The 24965-nt window shown below is 40.5% G+C and overlaps 1 protein-coding gene across 3 annotated transcripts in view; it reads right to left on the bottom strand.

Annotated features, from left to right (window-relative positions):
* GSG1L (GSG1 like) overlaps positions 1-24965 on the bottom strand; it is a 64608-nt gene that overhangs the window by 19467 nt on the left and 20176 nt on the right. For 2 of the 3 annotated variants that reach the window (XM_048064089.2, XM_013176902.3), the window contains exons 2-4: positions 24225-24272; positions 6298-6450; positions 2049-2160 (exon numbers count right to left, since the gene is read on the bottom strand). In XM_048064089.2, coding sequence (XP_047920046.1) covers positions 2049-2160; positions 6298-6450; positions 24225-24272 — 313 coding nt within the window. The remainder of the gene's footprint in view (positions 1-2048; positions 2161-6297; positions 6451-24224; positions 24273-24965) is intronic. The other variant, XM_048064095.2, reaches the window with a different exon arrangement.

Raw genomic sequence — 24965 nt, 5'->3', positions numbered from 1 at the left:
TTTTGAGGAGAGGTATAATTATCATTCCTGTCCAATAGAGAAGAATTGTAGTCACAGAAAACCATTTTTCCCATTGTCATATTTGAAACGAATGACAGTCTCTAGCTCTATTCATGACCTTTGGCTCTTGGGGAGGCTGTTCCCTGGCACCCCTCAGCGGTGTTGCAATTCTCTGTGCTCTGGTAGGTGGTCTAGAGGGATGCTGCTGTGATACTTTTTACCAGAAGCTGTAAATAACGCTGATGTTTGCACTACTGATTCAAGGGTATTTAAATCTCGTGCTTCTGGCCATCGACTGGAGCCAGACAGAGCAGAAAGAAATTCCTGCATGTGCAGTTTCCAAACCCACCAGGTTGTGTGGGCACTTGTTTTTAACTCTTCTTCAAGTGGGTGTTCAGGGCTGGGCAGTGCCAGGGGTAGCTGTGATGCACTGGCCTGCACAGCAGTAATGGTTTGGGTGTCGCTGAAGGGAAGAAGCCTTGCTTTGGCTGTGTTTGAGTTTCAAACTGGCAAAGCATGAGGAATCCTCTGTCCTGTCTCAGGCTGCTGATCCACACTGCAGGCTGAAAATGCTGCTGCTGTTCACATCTCCTTCAGGGAAGCTGTGACTGAATTCATGTTTGTGCCTTGCCCAGCATCTTGCATTGACAAGTATGTTGCCTTGTAAGGTACTGGGAGGGAGAGACTTCCAGTACTTGCACTTCTGCAAAGAGTATGAAGTTCTGTCATCTCAGGGTGGGACTCTGGGCTCTTAGCACATATGCAGTGTGCATGGGTCTGGGATGGGCTCATGTGCCAAATGGGCCCCCAAGCCTGTTCTGAGACAGGCAGCTCTTGTCTTGCAGAAGATGAAGGGTGAATAATCTAATGACTGATTTACCATGCAAGACATTTAACAACATTATGAATTTTGAGTTTTGCGGTAAATTATAAAATAGATTACTAAAGACAAATAGATAGCAAGCATTACTATTTGATTGTATTAATATACAATTATTATTGTTACATGTTATAAATATTTATATTAACATTACATGTATATAAATATATAAATATATTTATAAGCTCATCCTTATATGCAATAATAAATATTTATTAGTAATCCACACAATAAGGTGTATTTTAAAAATAATGTTATTTATATATTGCAATATGTTACTAAAATGTTAATAACTCCTCCCATGAAACACAGTATACGGAAGAGAAAAGGAGAGATTAACAACTCCCTGCAGTGTTGTGCATAAGAAGTACTTGTGTTCATTTTCTGGTGTTTGCCAAGATTGCTGTATTTGCTTTGAGATGGAAATAAAATAATACAATATATTCATAAATGAAAAAACTGAAGTGTTTTCCCAAGCCATACAAAGAGGCTGATGCTTCTAGAGGAATAAGAATGTTGTTTGCAATGCTTTTATTTCTGTTCTCCTCATTCTGCTATTCTTGTCAAGCTTATAAACTTGCAAACAATATAACACAGCTGATGCATCTTGACCAAATTATTTTTATTCAATTTTCAAAGATAACTGGGAAAGTTAAAAAAGAAAAATTAAAATTCTCCAGAATGTTCTTTCTGTTCTCCCAAGCCTTCTCACCATGATTCACAGGGGAGGATCACAGTGCCAGGTGCACTATGAATTTCTCTGCAGTTGTGTTAAAAATTACAAAGTAAGGTTCATCTGAGACACTAATTAAAAACAAAACCAAAAATAACAACAAAAAATCCTGAAGCTCCCTGAAATGCCATGGCAATTATGTACCTAAATTGAACTTTAATGAGAGTGCTCAATTTGTGTTGGTAATTGTGGTATCTGTCTATTTACAAATGCTATGTACCTGCTGATACGCACAGCTGCTGCTGTACAATTATTGATAACTGTCCTCTAACACTTCAGTGATTGCATGGCTATGTTGTTTTTTTGCTCCTAGCATTTTGGCAGCTGGAACTTCACATGCATGTTCCTGGAAATTTGAGATGATTCGTACAATCTCCCAACAGACTGATGAAACAACTCAAAAATGAAAAGCTATTAACTAGCGGTGACACTTACCAGAAGGACCATCCATAGTCCCATGAATGAGGTCTCCAGTCCTCTGGCCCAAGGCTGACTGTCACTTGGAAAACTTGAGTATACATCATGTGTGCCACCATCCCCAAGAGACCTGAGAAGTAAGGATTGTAACATGAAATTTTGTGCTATTTAAAAAAATCTTTTAATAACACTAGGCAGCTCTGAAAGCTCCGCTAAAGTCTTTGCTGTAGTTTTATGGGTCTTTTATGCCTCCTATTCTAATGTGGAGGTGTTTGCAGAGGAAAGGTGTGACTGAGAGCTCATTATTTTACATGATACTGAATTCTCAATTAAGAGGAGAGTTAAAGAAAGAAAATCGTTGAAGAAAATTTTGCACAATTAGCATTGCTTCTAACCATGCTGCTGCAAAACAAGGGTATACCACCCACAAGATATGTCACTTAGCCCATCTCAGACAGGCCTCAGGTAAAAGAATAAGGAGAGATGTTTCAGTAGGCAAAGCTAGGCTGAAAGTGTCAGCTCCAAACAGAATGTTATTTTAGCTGAATGATTGTTAAGATTTATAAATCTGTACACTCGGAAAACAGTTGGATGTTACATAAAAATTTTAAGTTAATAGCTTGATATTCCTGGTAGCGTGTGGTGAGATTCTATCACAGGAGTACTTTTAATGGTACAACGTTGATAATGCTTACTTTATGACACCTCTATATTTTTTCTGAGATAAGTACAACTGAATGAATATTAGGCCACGTGTTAGCTGCAGTTAGATGACATGGTAACCTGAGCTGGCTCTGCCACTTAGCTGACCATCACGGTTCTTCATCTTAAGCAGAAAAAACTGCTTGTGTTTTTACACTTAGACATCTCTCTGAGGAAAGCAAAACTCTGTTTTCAAGAAGTGGTAGCAAGTGGCAGCTCTGATGCTTGGGGAATATTCTAGATATAATAGGCAGGGATACGTCTGCTTTAGTAACTACACGGTGCAGCTGAGCTCACAAAAAGCATGGTCCAGGCAGTTAGCTAAAAGTAGAGCAGGGTCATCCATTTCCCAAACAGACCTTGGGCCTACAGATGTTAAAAATCCCTCTGTGCTACAACAACAGTTGAAGGCACTTCAAAATACCGGTGTTCTGCCACAACAGGGTACGTTACACTTTCTTCTTAATTGAAGTCACCATTTACCGATGTCTCTGACCATCATTTTTTTTTTTTCCCCCACAGGTGCCTTTCTTCCATGTGGAGCACTCTGATTTTCTCTGCCTAGACCCAAATTTTGGTTCTTCTTAACTTGACTCCTGTTTTCTTCCAGAATCTAAAGAACCTCATTAGTCTCACTACACATGTGGGTGATTCAGGGCTGTGCTGGGGGAGGGAAGCTGGGGGAATGCCATGTTTGTGTTGAAGGTATATTAAGCAGGATATCGTTGTAGGTATGTTAAGCAAGACAAATGTCATATTTAATGCAAACAACTGCAGGGGCTGAAAGAAGATATTTTATTACAAGAAACCACAGTGAATTGCTCAGCTGCTCCATGTCAGTGTGACACAGTAGAAAGTCAGGAGGTGGAAGGAGCAGCTCACATCGGCAGAACTGAGATTTCAGCAGGGTGGGTGGCCTAGTGGGAGCTCAGCAAGCTGGCACGCACCTGGCTTGTTTCTGGCTGTATTTCATTTCCAGAATTTGTTGGGAGTTTGTTATACTTTTTAAGTCAGTGGATTTTTCTCCAGCTGGTGGTTATGCATTGATGTTAAAATTTGTGTCTTGCTATTCATATACCTTCTGTCAGTAACTTTTCAACCTTGATAAAAGTATTACAGACTACCCTGAGGCTTGTCATAGTCACTTGGAGCCATCAGGAGGTTTGACAAGGCCAGAACTAACTTCAGCAAGGCTGTTCTGTTCTGTTCCATCGTACAAAGATTTAATGGGGGTTTCAGTAATGTTCAGACCTTCCACTGTGTGGGAGGCTGGGATGCCAGTACAGTGACACAGGTGAGTAGGAGGTCATGAGCAGAGACTGCTGAAATTCAGGCACCAAAGTGAAACTGAGGCATTCGTTGCTTTTTCTGCCTAACTGGGGTGGGGATGTTGGGGGTGGACACTTGTCTTTGCTGTCAATGGCATTATGCAATGTATAAGCTATAGATAATAGATATAAGCTATAGGTAATAGTTTTTTATTAAGGGAAGCCAAAATCATATAAATGGGATCTTGGTTTTTCATTGATTAAATATCATAGAATCATACAATGACAATCACCTCCCTTGACCTGCTGGCCACTCCTCTGTTGATGCAGCCCAGGTTGCAGTTTGCTTTCTGGGCTGCAAGCGCGCACTGCTGACTCACGTCGAGCTTTTCATCCATCAGAAAGCCCAAGTCCTTCTCTGCAGGGTTGCTCTCAATGAGTTCTTCACCCAGTCTGTACTCGTGTCCGGGATTGCCCCAGCCCAGGTGCAGCACCCTGCACTTAGGCTTGTGGAACCTCATTAGCTCCACGTGGGCCCATTTCTCAAACTTGTCCAGGTCCCTTTGAATGGTATCCCTTCCTTCTATTATATCAATTGCACCACACACTTTGAAATAGCTGAACATCTTTATATCACATGAACACAAATAAATAAAAAGAGCTAGCACTGGTGCTCAGACAGCATAGACTTTCTGTACTTGTTCAGGTAGTGTAGAATTTATGTAGTCTGAAGATGTGCTGAGCTACAGACTTGAGAGGAGCCAACCAGTCCTGCATCTTTATAATCTGACTCCAGGAAAAAAAAAATGAAAATAGTATCACCACCTTTTTCAGCTACATTCTAAGCAAAAAGCTTTCTGCTTTCAAGATTTATGCTGCAGAAGAACTAAAACTACACAATAGACTTATTAGTACAGAGGGACAACATTTTAAAAGAATTTTAGAGTTAGATTAAACAAACTGATTGTCCAAAACCTTTCCTTTTTAAAATAATGAGAAAAATGGAAACAACAAAAGCCTTTCAATTCATGTAAAATTTTCATTTTAGAAAAAAAACAGTCTTCTTTTCTTCCTTCTTCTGGTATCTCTGTCACTTGAAATAACAGTGAGCAGTTATCAAATTTTATTTTTATTTTTGCTTCTATCCTTTTCCTCCAAAAAATTTAAAATTTAGATTTGGAACATAATGGTATTCTACTTATAAATAAAAATAGAAAGACATGTAGGAAAGAAAGCTTTGTAATTCTCACAAAACTTTAAAAGTTCAGTTAATGGCAAAGTGAGAAACATCTTGTAAATATTTTTTCTGATAATTCCACATTGTTTGAAAACTGAACTTTTTTTTTCTTCTTTTTTTTTTTTTTTTTTTTAATCCAAATGTCATCCAAATCTGAAAATTATGCTTTGGTGGTTTTTACCAGATTTTTTTTTTTTTTGTCCTTTCAGGTCCACTTCTGAGCTAAGTCTTATACCATTAACTGTAATTCACAATTTAAGGCAATCTCTGAAGACTGAGGCTCCTTCACAGAAATGTGCACTGCATGTTATAATGTCTTTCAGCTCGAAATACAGCAGAATAAAATTCTCTTTTGTTGCAGAAGTTCTTTCTGCCAGAGAAGTCCATCCAGGAGTGATCACAAAAGCCATCTGTGGATGGTTGCTTGTATAAATCCTGGGAAGTGGAGTTTTTAGACAGCACAGAGTGAATTGGCCCTCAATTACATGGTTAGATTTGATAACTCCTTTTAGAGAAGTGAATTCCTCAAGTTCATATGCTGAAAGGCTCCAGTTACAGACAGCATGAAAATAGCCTGAACCATTGCTCTGAAAGTTGCACATGTCCCCACATTATTCTTGGGTTTGCTCCTAAGTGTGATTACTACAACCCTTTCTATTCTCAGTTTTGCTAAAGAACAAGATGGAATTCTTTCTTTGGCTTGGAGCATCAAGCCCTCATATACTCTTAGAATTAATATGGGAAAAGTAATTTTCAACACTATATATTTTTCAATTCCCATTACCTGAGAGTATAGTAATGGCTTTGTGGGGTGTGGAAGATGCTAATTACTGCATTGCCATTGTGAAATCAGGGCTATGTTTTTTTACTCCTCCTTGGCAAGAGACAACGTTATAATGCTGTCCTTGCTCCCAGCTTGCAGTGGAAATGTGATAGCTAAGCAAGGATAAAAGAGTCTTGTACCTCCCAGTTTTTATTCTTTCAAAGTTTTAGAATTTTTATTTGTCCATGTTCCCAAGGAAAAAAAAAAAAAAACAGAAAAAAAAGGGAACATTCATACCTGAAAGCACAGTGAAGACAGCAGCAAAGGCATTTAACTTGAGCCCATCTATTACACTGCTTGAATGAAAGAGCTCGAGGCACATAAGGCTGAATCCAACGATTAACAGCATGATGTATAACACCTCAGATACTACTGACAGCCACAGGACACCTGCAAAGTACAAGAGGAGCAACCAGTCACTTATTTGGTGAGTACTTTCATGAGGTTAAAGTTGATAAAAATTAATTACAAAATCAAGAATATTTATCAGTAATCGGGTATTCCAGTAGATTAAATTTAGTAAACAACTACACAAGCTCTGAGAAATAGAAGAGGTGGTGAATAAAAATCTGAAGAACAGAAGGGTGGTGAAGATGCCAGAGAAAGACAAAGCTGTTGCTTAGGATCCCAGCTTGGCCAGAGAACCTCTTTGGGTATACCTAAAACATCTTGTCCCCTGTGACCCAAAACGTAGGACACAGAGTCCATTTTCCCCTCACTATGTCATGCTTTAGATGGGCATGCATGGTGGTGATAGCACATATGCTCCTAGAGTATATTGGGTTGGTGGGAGATGAACAGTCTTGGATACCTCCTTTTTCCAAGACTGTTCAAAGAAAATGTTTCCAGTCTGGACTTTAAAATATGTATTAGAGCATAGTCTTGGGCACTATTCTTGGAAGCTCTCTTTCACAGAAGTGAATGTGCTGCTGAATGACTGCTCTGACTTGGGGTGTTTGGATCCACTGCACAGATCTCTGCTGCTCCAACTCATCTGAGAACTGCCAGAATGCCAGTGGCGTGGAGCCAGTTCTTTATATTACACACAGTTGAGCAGCTGCAGATTAAAAAAAAAAAAAATTGTGCTGCCTTCTGTGTTTTCAGACCCGAGATGAAGGGAAGAGTTGATGTGCCCCGTTTGAACCTCATGTTTTGTAGCTCTTTGGGCCTGTGCACAGGTAAGTGGTTCTGGTAGCATTTTGGTAGTGGCTGTGTGAGACTGATTCATTCATGGTGGATGTTACATCTGGAAATTTCAGCACAAAGCCTCTAGCAGGATCCATTGAGTCCTTGAAAGTCAGCAAGCCATGGGGTAAATTTGAGTGGATGGTAATAGATGATAATAGTAAGTCTCTGCCAGATTTCCAATAGCTGTTTCAGCATGAGAATCTGCTAGAATTCTTCAGTACATTTGTTAACCTGATTGCTAGAGAATTCACCTGGAAACAATGAGCAGAGATGGAAAATCACAGCCTAATCTGTTGAAACATGGAAAATTAAGCATCTGAAGACAATGACTTATGTTAGAAAATGCTAGTTGTAACCATAGAGACTACTACAGAATTCACGTATATTAATATGTTCCCTCCTCACTGGAAGAACATGTGTGATAATGCATGTAGTTGAGCTTAGCAAATCAGATACACAGTCTCACTTCTATCAAATATTTGAGTGTCCTGTCAATGACAAGGATGACCCCAGCCCACATTTTGTCTGGGAAGTTGCCATTATAATTGCATCTAATTAATACGTGCTTTTAGCTGTTGCCACCATATACGACCTTTTGAGTTCTTAAACAACGGTACAGAGATAGCCATAAATAAATCTTTTAATTTTTCACAGTGACTTTTTGTGTAATATTGCATCCATCAGCAGCAAACACCTGTTTTTCTCACACCTGTTAGTCAATTTGGTATCAGGGCAACTGGCAACACTTTTCTGAAAAGAAATAGGAATGAGAGACAGCGAGGGTCTTGTTCTAAGATACAGGAGGATTAAAGAGGGATTTTACCTCGTTTTCTCAAAACCAGAAGTTTCTATGACAAGAGAATGATGAAATGCCTTGAGTCAGAAAGAATCAGGTTATGTAAACCTAAAGCAACATAAAGCCCTGACTAACTAGTTCTAATTCATAAATGTCTCAATCCAGCCTTGAAAGAGTAATACACAACAAATCTGCCCGGATGGTTATTTATTCCCTGTATCAACTCTCACAGATACTCATTACTGGTATCTGCAGACCAGGGTAGTGCGGTGTTAGTGACTGCAGTTCAAGGCTGTGCTTTGGCTTTCCTGGCAAGAAATCCATCCCCTTGTTTCAACCCCTTTCCTTGCAAGATTTCTTTCTTCTCCATTTATGGCATGCACATGATCCCTACCCTCACCCTCCTTAGTCTCATGTCTCTCCAATGATCATTTGCTCCAGCATCTTTCCAGGGCATTAAAGGCAAAATGGTCTTGGATTGTGCAGAATGGTGCTGGGCATAATATTGCAGTGTACAGCATTCCCAGCACCCCTGTAATATTAGTGCTTAGTAACAGTGGTAAACTGGGCATTTCTAAGAAAAGTGCATCAGTCTCCTCGCACACACTGTAACAGTCTCTGGTTTGCTTCCAAATTAAATGCAGATTTGAGATTTGGTGCTCTAGGAATAATAGAAGAGGCCTCAATACTAGGTTCTGATGCTTAGCATTATTGGATGTAGGCTTATAAAGTAATTATAGCAAAAATGTTATTTTCACCCGTGAGCCAGACCTAGATTTATTTGGTAAATAAAACATGCCACCCATTGTGTGTTTTATTCAGAACCGTAAACAGCCAGCCATAGTAACTTCACTTCCAAAGTTCTGGTGATTCTTTTTACTGTTTCTCTCCAGCCTGATTGCTAGTGCTTCCTCCCCATCTACCAGTGCAAAGGCTATTAGCTTCAAAACTCCATTTCATTCAAAGAATGAACTGCAGTTGTCATTCATTCACCTTACAGTGGCTTGTAAATATTTCAGACTGACTGAAGAAACCAAGAGCTTGGAGGTTTTCTAAGCTTTGAGAATGCCTGCCAGAAGCATAGGCATATTTGTACACCACCACCAAAATTCCAATAGCACACTATTCAATAAGCAAGCTAATACAGTTTACCAGGAGTAGCAGAGAAAAGTGTTTCAATGTAAGTGTCTTCAAAAAGCCCTCAGAGCCAGTTGCTTCAAGAAGTTGGGAAAGTCAGTGCGGTCTCACTGACCATATTTGAATTTCTTTATTTTGGCTTGTGAGGTTTAGTGGATGTACATCACCTGTATATAAGCTTTACTTATTGCCCAACTAGTGCGGTTGACACAAGTGTAGCGTGCTTGAGAAATGCCAAGAAACTGAAGAGGTGCACAGTGTATCTGTGTTGGAGAGACCAGGTTAACATGTCCAGAAGAGAAGTGAGTAAAACAGCTCAGCAGTGCAGTTTCTGCTGTGTTGTAACTGCTTCACCTCCTCCCATACACTTTGCTACATACCAGCCAGCTGATGAACATTTTGAGTCAAATTTAACTAAGCTCAGAGTAATTGCTCTCAACTTACATTTAGCTATGTAAGCTAAACAGCTTCTGTTTCAAATTAGGGAAAGGAATCATGTACAAGAGCTTGCTTACTTTTCCCCATGACACTGACTGGCCTAATAAAAGCTATTGCCTCTCTTTCCAAACTTTGCCTTGACTGTGTTTCTGAAGTTGGGAACATAAAGGCTCTTCTGGATTTGAGTCAATGCTCTTTAGTCAATGTCTCTTTGCAGTGTGGTGGTGTGGTGCTCAAAGATGTGACACTCGTGTTCACAGAAAAAATGCACATAAACAACAAAATAATTAAACAGTAATGGCTAATAAATAAAAAAGAATGTGAACATTTTCTACTGTGGCCAGTGATAGCCACCAGAAGAGACAAACAAGAGGACATATAAGCCAAGATACTGCACATAACAGATAAACTGATTAAATAGGTGAGCTACCGCTAGAAGGAGCAGTCCAGCTTTCATGTTTTCAATGTGTTCACTTGATAACTCAGTGGTTGTACACTGGGTCAGCTCAGCAAGTTGGCTGGTGGAAGATGAATTCTGCAAAATGAATAATGTTTTCCCCATGACCAGCCATCTCAGCTGGCTGTGCCTGCTGCCTGGGGACCAGCTGTAGAGCCAGTAGGCAGAACCGCAGCTCCCAGAGCCCAGCCCACAGACACAGCTACTGGCACAGTACTAAGTGCAGCAGGGGCACAAAGAGGCCCAGAAACTCTGCTCAGGACAGTGTGGGACTACTTGGGACTGTACATTGATGGCCATGGTGCACTAAAAGGGTTGTGGTAAAGCTGAAAATAAGGGTGATGGTTATCAGAGACTCTCCTCTAGGGGATGCAGATGTTAATCTGTCAACCTGACTTGCTGCCTTGGGTGCTTTACTGCTTTCCAAGGGCTCTGATCTGGGATGCTGCAGAGAATCACAGAATCACAGAATTATAGGGCTTGGAAGGGACCTCAAGAGATCATCGGGTCCAAAGCAGGCTCCCTAGAGCAAATTGCACAGGTAGGCATCCAGATGGGCCTTGAATATCTCCAGAGAAGGAGACCCCACAACCTCCCTGGGCAGCCTGTTTCAGTGCTCCGTAACCCTCACCATGAAGAAGTTCTTTCGCATGTTGGTGCGGAACTTCCTGTGCTCCATTTTGTGGCCATTGCCCCTTGTCCTGTCCCCATAAACCACTGAAAAGAGGTTGGCCAAATCCCTCTGTCTCCCACACCTCAGGTATTTATAGACATTGATAAGATCCCCTCTCGGTCTTCTTTTCTCAAGACTGAACAGACCCAGGTCTCTCAGCCTTTCCTCATAGGGGAGAGAGAGGACTTGCCTAGTCTCATATGGCATGTGGGATACTGCTAGTAGCAGCCTTGGGCATATTCAGAGTGACTGCAAGGCTCTGGGTAAGGGTGAAGGGTATGTGTGCCCAGTGAGTGTTCTTGGTCCTGCTGGGGAAGGAGAAAGTCACAGGAGGAAGGAACACCTGACTGTGTGGCGGCTGTCAAAGGAAATGCTTTGGCTTCTCCAATCACAGGAGTCTGAGGAACAAGTGCTGCTGAGAGAAATAGGATCCCTCTGGTCCAACAGGGCAAGAGGGGAACAGCATCTTCAGCTACAGGCTTGCCAAGCTGGTGAAGAGGTCTTTAAACTAAAGTTGCAGGAGGAGGGGAACGTCAATCTTATCAGTTTGATGTCAATGCCAGCAATGGGTGCCCAGAGCCAGGAAAGGGATCAGAGGTCAGCGGGAGAGCACCCCGGAAGAGCAGCACAAAGGAATTCCAGCCACTTCATCCAATAAAATAGTTTCATTAGGGACCCGACCTAAGTGCCACTATGTGAATGCATGCAGCAGGAGAAATAAACATGGGGAACTGGAAATGTTAGTTAAGTCTCAATGAGAGATGAGTTTTGCTGTCCTGTGAAACTGTTTTCCAATGAGACACATAGACTGGGTAAGTTTCCTGTGGAAAGCATAGCCAATTCTTTCTTCTTCTTTGGGTCCTGATCCTACCTAGAAAGGAACTCTATGTCTGACCTTGTCTTATTTTATGGTGTACACTGAACCTCTGCTTTGTGCTTTTTTAAAATCTATTTAATATAGGGAAGGTAAGTCACACATAGAATGTTTATACAGGTCTGAATACATTCTGTCCTGTCTGCTTTGATTTTGAATTTCATCTGAAATAATAACATCCTGCAAATGTAAGCTGTATCTGGATTTTACATCTTCATGTAGAAGATGAATAGAAGAACAGTTGATTCGGGTTATTAATTCAGGAGAGAGTGACTCTGTTCTGTGCGGACGCTGATGTCCCACTGCTCTTCTCTCAACTGGAGATTCATCAGGCAGTCACTTGGCATGACTTACCTCCACTTACAACCTCAAATGCCTCCTTTGTGCAAAGTAGATAGCACCTTCTCTTGAAGAAACCTCAGTTGTTCAAGGTGACAGGGAAGAAGCTCTCCCGAGGATTTTTCTCTTTTCCTGTCTTCTCTGCTGTCACCGTTTGTGTCTGTCTTAGTACCTATCAGCCTCTGTCCTCTGCTCCAGTGATTTGTCTGGCTTAACTCAGCCTTTGCGAAAATATTTCCTTCAGAATAGTTAGTGCTTGATTCATTAGGAGTCTCCTACCTGGATGGCCTGTATCTCAGGGTCTGTATTCTTTCTCTCATGTTTTGGTCTTCATCCTGTGTATGCTGTAGATTTGCTTCTTCATCAGTCTGATGGTTATGTGTGCACAGAATGCTGCTGTGAGCTCATGTACAGAGCTCACCTAAGATGTGTGTGTTATGCCAAGGACATCCCCTGTTAATGCAGAAAGATTTCAGGTTCTGACTGCCTCTTCCTCATAACGTGCAGCATTAGTCAGGCAGTGTGTCATCCCTTCTCACCTTGCAGGAAATAGTAGTGCAACGTTGCAGCAGCAATGTGAGACCTCTGAGGAAAGGAAGGTCTTCTACTTTAAAAATAAATAAATAAATAAATAAATAAAATGATTTCACTTACACCCTTGTACACACAAATTCTCACAAGCACAAATATGTTCAGCTAGTCTTTCCAGGATTCCCTGAAATGATACAAAGAATAAGGGATGCTGTCTGTCAAGTCCTCCTCATGTCTTCTGGGCTTTCTGTAGGTTAGCAACAATGTGCTATGTTTGCACATGCCTTTTTGTCCCAACTAGGAGCTGACAATCGTCTGTTTTGCTGTTATGTCTCTGTTACATATCACAATTTATTTGCTTTCCTATGTCTCCCAGCCTAGTGACCTGAGAAGCTGCAGATGGATGGACAGTAGGATTTTGATGACCTACTAATCAGTACCATCAACACCTGCTATTCTGATACACCTTATCTTGCCATTTCTTCCTCAGGTGCTTCCACACTAACCAGTCCATCGCCTCCTCGACAGTGTTGCTGACAATGATAGAGTTCTGTTAGTGTACTGAGGGCCACTTTGTTTTTTTGCTCCTGCTTCACAATTTTTAGGTGGGGTATGCTGCAGGTGGGCTTCTTCTGAAGCTCAACATCAGACTGTAGAGCTATTCCAGGAGGCAAGAGGGAATAGCTATCTTCAGGACAACCTTCCTGAGAAACTAAAGCACTGTAAGAACATGACCTGGGATGAGCTGCTCAACTGGAACTTCAGAGGGCAGAGCTGGAAGAAGTCCACATAAGTTCACTTACATCATAGGAGTCCTACCTCAGAAGGCCCTTCATATCATCTGATCTCAAAACAGGTTACTATCTGGTCACCAGCTTTGCATAAAATGCAAACATAATGCTGCTTAAAGGATGTTTTTCATCTGTGCTTCTGTCATTGTACAGAGGTTCTGAGAAGACCAGCAAGTTAGCCAAGACATAAATGAACTTCTTTGTATCCCCAAGCATCACACTATTGTTATTTCCTCAACAACGTGCTAACAGGTTGCCTTTTCTGTGGAGTTCCTGGTGAAAATCACCATTGCCACCTCCTCAGAGAAGAGTGCTTCACCTTTGAGATCACCCTGGAAAAGGACTCAGCCACTGAATCAACATTGCTACATGCCAAGGAAATTCATTTTCCAGCAACTACAAGTGAAATGAACAAGCCATTCACTGTGACTGAAAATGGGAACTCAAGTGCAACATAACTGTCTGACAAGATCAGATCAGTTTCTCATTTTCCTGTCTGACAGTGGAGGGCAGCATCAAGATTTTGGAAGTAGAACCATGGATACTAAGTGCATATCTTCAGAAGTGGGTGATCATGTTGAGTGCAAATACTGCACAGAGACAACATGTTAACAAAAGGATGTTGCAGGCAATTCTGGAATGGAAAAAATGAAGCAAGCTGATTTTTTTTTTTTTGACAATGAGATAAAGAAGCTTTACCTCAGCTTGTAATGAGTTTCAAGGCTCAAAAATTCTTCACAAAATTTGAATTTATTTTAGTATGTCAGCCCTGATCACTAGGCAAGGCACTGTAAATGATCACACTATTACCTCTCACCAAGGAGCATTCTGAATCAGGTATCTTCAACACTGAGTTTTGAAAAAGTAATCCTGAAAAATGTCATAGAAATTATGTTTAGAAGAATTCCATGCATCATGCCACACTTCAATTAATTCCTGATTAAGCGGTCCAAATATTTCCAGAAATTTTGAGCAGATTTAGACTGTCTAGTATCCAGTTTAAGAAGTATAAATACAAAACAGGAGTAACTGCTGTTGTCTTTGTAGGTTATTCTGGTGGTATGCATCTGGCCTTTTTTGTATGAAGTAAGAAAAACCAGGGGTCGTTCACAGTAGCCTGAGCAAAAATACATATTGAAGCATCAAGTATTATTTTCTAAAATCCACCGCAATTTCCTTTCAAAAATAAGTAACAGTTGCTGACTCCAACTTTTATATTTGAAAGTTCTGGTTAAATTGACCTCAAGAATGTGAAGAAATTACTGGCATGCACTTCTGTGCTTTTTCCCCACAGCATGCAAAGATGATTCTTCATTGTTTTGTACTATGTTAGTAAAGCCATTCTCAGGCTTGATAGCAATTGGGACTGAAATACCAAGAATTCGATACCATCTGAATGATATTGTGTGTGGGCTGATAAAGAAGACTTTCCCAGTGTTCGTGGAACCACAAAGTTCCATAATTTCATCTACTGTTGTGCTCTTGAGAATAATACAGCTGACAAACCAGTTCTAGAGAATATAAATACACATCTACACTTCTTATCACCCACATTCACATACAAGCAGGGAGTTTTATGCGATATGCTTATGATTATATATTTATTCGTAAATCAGAAAAGTCGATTTTTGGTGCCAGCTCATTATGACAACAGTTTCTCATGCCAGATTGTGAAGTCCTGTCTCCAGATGAAATAATAATATTTAAATCCCCTCCTGGCCTGCTTCTTCAGGCTGGCCAGGTCATGAAAGTGACTGTCAAAAATCCAATATTAGTGCTCGTTCTCAAGGCAACACAGAAGAGGTGGCTGAGAGAGAAATTGCTGTTAAAGAGTTCAAAGCAGTTTTAATCCATAAACATGAGCTGTTTGCTCGTAAAGAATCTCTTCTGGGAAAATCATATCGCTATTCCTGAAGGAGTTTGCTGAGTCATGTTAACTATATTATATGCAGTACAGGCAGGAACTGTGTGCATGAAAATGTTAGTCTTGCATTTTGACTAGTGGCTTGAAAATGTGTTACCTGCCAAGCTATGTGACACTGCCTCCTGATCATCCTGGCATTCCGTGAGCAATGCCCAAGGACCAATAGTCCAGAGTCATTCCTGTGGGCCCTTTCCAACAGAAAATCATCTTCCTAGTTGTGGTAAAGTTACATTGACAATATCTCAATGGGATTTTATCCTCCTTGGAAACACCTACTACTACTGTTGGATTCAAGGGTCTGACCAAAACAGCCTCATTTGAATTGTCACACTGTGCCATGCTGCCCCTGGGCGAGTTATAAGACTGGACCATGCTGCAGACAGCCAAAGAGATCTTGAAAAGGTTTACACTTGCCAGGTTCCTCATAATTCAGTGTTAAACATCTGCTCTAATAGTCAGGAGTCCAGCTGAGCTGCAACGAGACACAGTCACTCCTCCATCAACTCAGCCTTGATCTGTCTGAGAAAATCTGATACGAGCTGGTGGAGGCTTTGGTTTTTTTCTCCTTCACACTTTATATAACAAACAACTATGTGCTAGAAACAGTGGAACAGAGCGATGTGTTCTTTGAGATTATCAGACCTGGCTGAGATGTCACCCTGGTTCATGGCACCCACCGTGGTCTGCCACAACAGGGGAAATCTAGTTATTTCTTTAATATTCAATTCCAGAACTAATAGCATAATGCTACTAGTACACTGACAGCAGTTTCAATGTTCATGTAATAGGTGTGGCTTTTATGGTGAGTGCTCCATAGACTTAATGGGTGTTTGGTTTTCTTACACTAGTGATTTTTAAGATAGTCTGTTTATGTATGTAGAGTGTTATTTTCTCTGCATTTTTGATCCTGTTTAATTCATTTCTCCTGCTATGTATTAGCTTCTCCCTATGTTTCTAGACCCTCTGTCTGTCATTGCTGTTTTTCCAGACTTGCCCATTATGTTAGAACTGACATCTAGATCTCACATTAATCTCTCCTCTATCTCAAATTAATCCCTCCTCCTCACATTCATTGTGAGAGAGAAGAGAGGAAAAAATATACAAACATACATTTTGTGAAATGTTATGCATGTTTTTTGGGAAAGGAATTAAAATAAGCTTAAAATGGTCATATAAGTCTCATGCTTTCTCTTCCAGTTGCATTTTGATGATTTTAGTCATTGGCTCACATCTGCTGCTCCGAGAGTGGAATTATAAACCAGAAATGTTGGAATGATCAATAAAAAATGGTGGAAGGAATAAACATTGAGCATGCTGTTGTGGCTGGCATAGGGACTCAGCTCTGAGCAGTCAGTCCATCTGTTGGTTAATGCAGTCTCATAATATCAGACCATCTGTCTGCTCCTCTTGTGTGGCAGTGTAAAAGATGTGGGATGAGAGAAACAGACCACAAAACTAAGAGAGAGTTCCCTCCAAAACAAAGAAAGCTTCATAATCCTGAAGGACATTGGACATACCTAAAACTATCTTGTATTGTAAAACTAAGGCAGTCAAAAAATACAAATGAGCAGCACACAGACAAAAGACTATAGTTTCCAGAACATGAAAGACCGTATGACAAATAAAATCAGCAGAAACTGCTTTAGGAGATAGAAGAAATGCCAGCTGTTTTGGTTTTGTTTAGCTGTAGTTCTTCACTGGTTTCTTTAATTTCAAAGGTGAGGTTGAGCTGTGAGCTAAATAAAATAATTTTCTTTAGAGTGATGGCGTGACTTTGGGCTTGGTTCTGAATTTAATCCTGCATAGAACATTGAACAATCTGTGGAATATCTTTTTGCATACATTCTCTATATCCTAATGTGAATACAGTAGAAGGGAAAGCTCATGACAAACACCCTAAATCAGGATTATCCCATATGTTTGATTAATATTTTTGGTTTAAATATTTCCTTTGAAGAGCTAGAGTTAGCGCTGATAATGTACTTCCTCAGCACTGGGCTGAGACATGAATTATACTCAGAACTTGTGGCTAGCATTCCCCACAGCAGAGAAACAATGTTCTCCGCGCCTTTTGAATTACCAGCATGAAAAGCAAGCTGATTGCTTCATAATGCAAATTTACCTAAATTCTGATCCTAAGCATGGTTTCTTCTTTGTATATTTAATTGGCTCTTAAAAACAACTTACAATTCACAATAGATGTGTAAGAAAACACAGAGAAAAGGTTAGTAAGATCTTTTTTTCTACATAACTTTCCTAATACAAGTGCACAGGTACTTGACTGTGTGAGTATATGTATATATATAAATATATATATATATAAAACCCTATTACAATTATATAAAAATTAATGTAAGCAGGATATGAAATATGTAAGAAGGCAATAGGGACTGTTTTGGAAAGTGTGCAATTCTTACAAGAGAACCAGTTACATTTCTTTTCACTGGATGTAGGTCTCTAAGGTCCCTAGGTGGTCAAAGCAGTTATAGAAAAGCTATCCTCTTTTTTTCTTCTCCATCTACACAGTACACATGCACACAAAGAAAAAAAAAAGAAAAAAAAAAGAAAACCGATTTTTCTTTTTTAATTGGCTGGTTTGAGTTTCATTTTTGTGTTTTCCATCCTGAAATCTGTTCTGTGTTTTCCTTCTTATACAAAAAGGTGTTTCCTATTTTTGACTGTCATTCTCCTCTCTCCTTAAATTTTATCATATCTTTTTTGAGCTGGCGGTGGCAAGGGAGGGATAAGGAGTGCACTCAGAGTGCCGTGGGTGGGTACATCATGAATACATGTGGTGGCATGGTGATATTTTTTTGTTATGTTCTTTATTTTCTACAATGATCCTAATATTTCTTTTAATCTTAATCTCTGCAGAGCACTAGATTGATGTTTTCATAGAACTGCCTGTCACCACTCCAAGAACTCTATCCTGAGGGGTAAAAGCTAATTCAGAACCCATCACTATATTTGTAAAGGTAGGATTATTCTTCATGTTCACCACTTTGCATTTATCAACATCAAACATTATCTGCCGTTTCCCCTCTCACTCTCTGCAACTGCATTTTTTTTCAATTCATTTTTCTTTAGTGCCATGAAAGGCTCATTATCAGCAATAAACTTTTCAACCATTTTCTCAAGCACTTTTGGTAGAGCACCGGCCCCTGTACAGTTCCCTGTGGAGAGGTTTTAGCTGAACCTTTCATTTCTTTTAATTACTGCTTGTTTCTCTTACATTTCCTAATTCACAAGGGTTTTTTTGTTGTTGCTGTTTGTTTTTTGACTTATTCACTCTGCAAGGATGCTGAATCTGTGTATGGTAGTCTGTACAGAGGACATACATAAGTCACCTTCTATCTTTGACAGTGCACTCTATAATTTAAAAAGTCTTCTGTAACAATTCTGAGTGTTAAATGCTCACTAGCAATGAGCATTTTCTGTCTGTCAGATTTCACCTTGCCTCAGTTTTCATGGTGTCTGAAAAGTCTTGTTTATTTTATGCACGTGAATTTCCCTGTGAATAAATAGAAAGCAATGCTGTATGGGCAGTTGCTCATGACCTCCTACTTTGTTAATTTTTGGGGGGTATTACTCCATAGACATGACAGTTGAAGCAGGTGACGAATACTAGCTGAGATTGTACCATACCTGTACAGATTTTATCCTGTGAATCATATGTGAATCCTGTCCTATGTTGGTGCAACCATCTCTAAACTTCGAGCCAACAACAACCTTTTAGCCTGCTCCTGAAGCAGCTTCCCAGTGGGGCTCCTCAGGCTGGAACACCACATTTCAGCACATGGTGCAGGCACTCCAGGTGTTTGGCATGCACATGAGTCATGGCCACACTGAGCACCATCCCAAAAACCCTCCGAGGCACCACATTCCCTGCAAGCCCTCCCTCTTCCCCAGCAAAGTTATTTCAGCATAGATGCCGTTTCCAAGTAACTTCCTCTGTATATATCCCAGTCCTCACCTGGATAGGGAGTCTAGCCAGTTATGACTCTTTGTTCTCCTGATCTCACAGCTGACATTTATACATTTAGAAAAGAATGAGGGAGTTCAAATCTCCACACAGTTCTGTGCGGGGGGAGGAACAGGCCTTTATATGTGGTGTCATTTGTCAGACCATTTGGTGGGACATATTGCTACCTTTTGCTTTACACTGTGGTGCCGCTGTTACCAGACATAGTATTTGGCCTTGGTTTCTTCCTTTTTACTGTATCCTCCATGGCCTCTCGGAAGTTCTCTCAGGCACAGATTTGAAGTGATGGGAGCTAGAAGGTTCACCCAAAAGGTCTGATGAGAGAAGGAGAATTGCGGTGGAATATGTTGCAGCCACAGTGTTCTGGATGGGCTCTGCATCAGGGAGCTTGACACAAAGCTGTGTTAGCAAGCTTTGTTTCGAACAGCCCAAAGGGAGAAGAAAAGTTGGAAGGTGTGTTTAAAAATGGACCAAGGAGCTAAAAACTGCATGCATTTTCCATTGTAACACGTAAGTGTCCTTCGCTAAACAGGTTACTTTCCTTCTTTGGACGTAAAAATACTCAGCAGGAGCAAAACTGTGATTACATTTTGTGGAGAAGATCCCAGAAGCAATTCAGAACTTAAAGATCAGGTGGCAGTTTCTTTCCAACTCCTTTGGGAAATACTTGCTCCCTTACTACTCACATCTGTAATGAAAATTAGAAAATAGCACAGTGCATGGGACCTAACAACAACTGTTCAGTGATTGCCCATCAAGAATCCTGGCCAAAGTAACCAGCCTTGGTTACCACCCTACCATCCTTTATCATTAGTGAATGGAAACTGTCATACAAAATATTTGTGAACACAGAAAATGTTTTTTCTATTTATTACCTACCATCACCAAGCTGATTTTATTAAGCAGATTTGGCATTAACAAACAGCAATAGGTAATAAATTCAATGTTAGCCTTAGAAGGTTCTGACAGATTGTTGGCAGCTGACTTAAGTGTAGGGGAGAGCTCTCCTAGCGTGGGTTGCAAATGTTTATTTATAACATTCTGTGGGTCTGTTTACCCCAGATTTTGCTGCTCAGATTTGCCTCTTTTTAGTAGATGGCACTGGTGCAATATATGCAAAGGCTATAATAGCTGTTCAGAAATATGGTATCCAGCTGCACTAGAGATAGATTAAGTTTCCTCTGCTAAGAAGGTTTTAAATACTATGAAGAGGTTTTATACTGACTTGCTGTTAATTGGTGATGGACTCTAGAAGAGACTGGTTACATAACCAGGCTAAGTTTGTTCTTAGACTTCTTTCCAGCATGCCTTAAAAGTGGAAGATGATGTGCTTTGAAGTATTTTGACAGGCTTCAACAACCTGTGTTTAGCAGAAAAGTTGGTTAGATAGAGGTCTTATTTGGATCAGGGAAAACCAACTGAAAAGAAAACTTTGGGAAGCTAAGTGCCCAGTTGCAGTAATAGCACATGTATAAATAGAGACATTTTAGACAATCAAAAACTTGAACATCCACTTTTTAGTGTAAGTTATGCCAAGAATGTGTTTACAGGAATAAGTTGAAGTGTTATTGTAAAGGTAAGTTTAGTCTAAACAATTCCAGTTACGCAATGGTCTGTGAAAACCAAAATATGTTAGTATAGCTGAGCTCAGAAAAAGGCACTCAATTTTTACATATTTGCTGTACATTATCATATCTCATTTACTTGGAAGAGGAATCAAGTATCTGTCCCAGCATCGGGTGTTACTGAATAGCTAACAAGCTTCTGACCAGTATGCATGCCCAATCAACACCACAAGAATCTGGAGGTGTTCACTGGTTTCTCATTGCTCCAAAAGTGGGGGAAATCTGTCTCTTGCCCCTTACCAGCTGCTGAGCACAGAGTTTGCCAGCTACATAGTGCTACCACCTTTTCTAAATAGGATTCACTTTGGAATGGAGCTGAGGTCAGCCCTCTGGAATCATCTGGTCTCAATACATTCATTGATCTATTTGAGAAATACAGGTTCAAATGATTTCTCTGATCTCTTTCAAAAGGGTATTACAGCACAGGGGATGCTTAGTAATGTTAATGCTGAGTGAGAGGATGAAGAAATTAAAGAACTAGGAAGTTCTTTCTAATTAGAACAGAAGAATAGAGTAAGTCAGAAAGTTAAAGAATTCTGCAGCGAAAAGTAAGTTTCTGCTGGAGAGCAGGAAGGCCCTGCAGAGGGACCTGGACAGGTTAGACAGATGGTGGATGTGGCCAATGGGATGATGCTCAACATGGCTAAGTGCTGGGTCCTGCACTTTGGTAACAACAACCCCATACAACGCTACAGGCTTGGGAGAGAGTGGCTGGAAAGCTGAACAGAGGAAAAGGATCTGGGGGTGTTGGTCAATGCTCACCTGAACATGAGCCATTAGTTTGCCCAGGTGGCCAAGAAGGCAGACAGCATCCTGGCTTGTATCAGGAATAGTGCAGCCAGCAGGACCAGGGAGGTGATCGTCCCCCTGTACTCAGCTCTGGTGAGGCCGCACCTCGAGTACTGTGTTCAGTTTTGGGCCCCTCACTACAAGAAGGACATCGAGGCCCTGGAGTGTGTCCAGAGAAGGGCTACGAAGCTGGTGAAGGGCCTGGAACACAAGGCCTGTGAGGAGCGGCTGAGGGAACTGGGGGTGTTTGGTCTGGAGAAGAGGAGGCTCAGGGGAGACCTCATTGCTCTCTACAACTACCTGAAAGGAAGGTGTGGGGAGCTGGGGGTCGGCCTCTTCTCGCAGATAACTAGAGATAGGACAAGACAGAATAGCCTCAAGTTGCGGCAGGGGAGGTTTAGGTTGGAAATTAGGAGAAATTTCTTCTCAGAAAGAGTGGTTAGGCATTGTAAACGGGTTGTCCAGGAAGGTGGTGGAGTCACTGTCCCTAGGAGTGTTTAAGGAAAAGTTGGATGTGGTGCTTAGGGACACGGTTTAGTAGGTGATAGTGGTGGTATGGTGATGGTTGGACCAGATGATCTTGGAGGTCTTTTCTAACCTTGACAATTCTGTGATTCTATGATTCTATGATAAATTGGGCATTATTGACACAATTTTCTCTTCACATGTTATGAAAGGATCTCTGGACAGTACAAGACTGATGGTGAAGAATTCAGATTGACTATGTTTCAGAGTCCATTTGGTCTACAATTGCAGAATTTATCCTGTTTTTGCTTGTAAGTCAGGTAGTCAGTATTTTGTATCTCCAGCTGAGCATTCTCCTCTTTCTGTGAATATGCCATACAACTGCATGGATAGAATTCAGAAATAGAAATAATTTTCTTCACTAGAACTATACCAAATGAACTTAACTTCTTCAAAAAGGAAAAATAGAATAGTCTAGAAATATACACTGACACCATGCAGCAACTCTAAAAGCGCTACTGAAAAAAAAATGCTGACAGTGTTTAGCAACACCAAAAAATACTTACAGTACTAAGTGCTGTTTTGGAAAGTGTGTGGGTGACGCAACCCAGCATTATGAACCATAATGAACTTGCGCAGAAAAATGGATAAAGCACAAAACCATCCCACTGCTTTTATAACAGACACATTGTGCATGTTTTGAGTCTGTCTCCTGACAGTGTCATGCAATGTACGCTAGGCCTTGTTGCCTTTTCAGTTCCTCTTATGTCTTTATCAATGTCCATTCTGTCTCCTTTCACATTTCTCTCCTTCTGGCTGAAGACTCTTAGTCTCTTTCTTGTACAGAACCTTCTAGAACTCTGAGTATTCTTTCTGCCATTCTGTGAACTGGACTAAAAAGGACAAAATACTACACTATATTTTATACAGAGACCAACTCTTGAATGTGTACAGTCATCATGTGATGGGATATTCTCTGCTCTGTTCTCAACCCTTTCCTAATGATTCCTAAAAGACAGTTGTTTTCTGACCTATACTTAACATTGAGCTAGTTGATTCATGAGAATTGTTATGCCCAAGGTCCCATTGCTGTGTGTAATATTTAGCTCACAGTCCATTAATGGTAGTAATCCCAGAACTGTTTTTCTGTTATCTGTATAATATATTAAAGTATACTTACAAGAAACTTCACAGAGACTGTTACTATTTCTCTCACTGAAATACCCCACTATTTTATTAATGGTAATTACCCTTCTCTTTCAAGTTGTCCAGCTGATCAATAATTTAGACTAAGAACAATTGTTCTTTACACCGCTTGCTGCCTCTGTCAAACCTGATGAAGATACCACATGCACAAAAGGTTTTGTGATCGTCTCAAGTGATCTAACAAGTTGTGTCATTTCTTCATACAGACATGAGTTTTCACCTGCCCCTTGGGTTCTCCAGAATCTCATTATCAGTGTGAAGGACAGTACAGGGCTTGTGCACCTGTTCAATCATGGGCAGAGTGCTCTGTCTTGAGCAGGAAGCAGGATGCAGAACTGGGTGCTCAGCTGCCCAATTTGTTGGTTAATTGAACTCTACTCATTTATTATTATTATTTATTTTTTTTTTTGCCGATAAATACTTTTAGGAAATATGGCTTAAATTGCTGTGGAGAATTTTCACCTCTATTATGAGGTAAAGAAAACCTTTGCAGCCTGTCCTTTCTGTACAGTTGACTTTTTATTTTTTTTGAGGGTAGGTCAAATAAACAAGCAGATACATGATCTCCTCTCGCAAAGTGCCACTTGGTATCTGAAAATAAATGTGACTGCAGTTTTCTGACTATAAATGTCTTCATGGCCTAAGGAAACTATGTATTGTGACCTTCCTTGGTACAAGAAGTAGGTAGATGTCTTTATTACAATATAAATCTTCATTTACTTGAAAAAAAAAACAACCAGCTAAATGAAGAAAAAATGCATCAGAGAAATGACAGGTCTGCATAAACTAAGTAAACATCTGTCTTAAACCTTTGGCTGCATCTAATCCGGATGACATGTAAGTTCCTGTGTACTTAGGAAGTAATGTTTCCCCTGGCACTGAAGTATGACAATAAACAGTACTGATGCAATTTGTAAAATGGGAAGAAGCCTTGACTGTATCATCTTACCTTTTTCAGAAGCCGGAGCAAGGTCAATAAAACTTCGACATTTTTCACCTTTAAAAGAAAAGGATTATTTTAGGAGACATAATTTGACTGGTTTTGCTCTGCCTCCTGTTTCTGACTGCTGTTGCTGCCATCACTCCCACCTGAGACTCTACAGGACCACTACGCTGTCTCACACATAGAGCCTGAGACTGGGCCTCCATCCTGGACAAAACACATTATCCTTACAAGGCTGGATTCACAGTCCCTTGGTCAGGAGTACAAAATAAAATTAGCAAAGAAAAATTTCCTCTTGCATGATTAGGTCCCTGTTGGGTCTGTGATGCTCTTTGCTAAGGGCTAAAACAGTTCTGAACTCCAGATGGAGAGGCACTGTGGTGGGGTAGCACTGGGAGGACACAGGCCTAATTCACCAATACATCTGCTCCCTTTCTTCTCATCTTCAGTACAATGCCTGTACCTCACCAGAGGATGGCCAAAGCTCCCGGAGACAGGAAGCACTGCCACACGCACAGATGTCTCAGTACTCAGCGTCCCTCTCGAGTTACTCTGACAGATTTGCTCACAGCATGTTTATATGCCAGTATGACGAAAATACTTCTGTCTGCAGAAGTCTGGTAAGTGCTGGCAATCTGCCCCACAACCTTAAAGTGCAGTTGTAATACTGATAGGAAATATATTGAAAAAAGGGAAAAAGTAAACACCTGTTATGAAAACAATACACAGAAGAAAATAAATCCAAAC

The sequence above is a fragment of the Anser cygnoides genome, chromosome 15 (genome assembly GCF_040182565.1).
Source record: "Anser cygnoides isolate HZ-2024a breed goose chromosome 15, Taihu_goose_T2T_genome, whole genome shotgun sequence".
NCBI lineage: Eukaryota > Metazoa > Chordata > Aves > Anseriformes > Anatidae > Anser > Anser cygnoides.
Note: the sequence above shows the minus strand (reverse complement) of the source record. Positions and strands in the feature narration are given on the sequence as shown.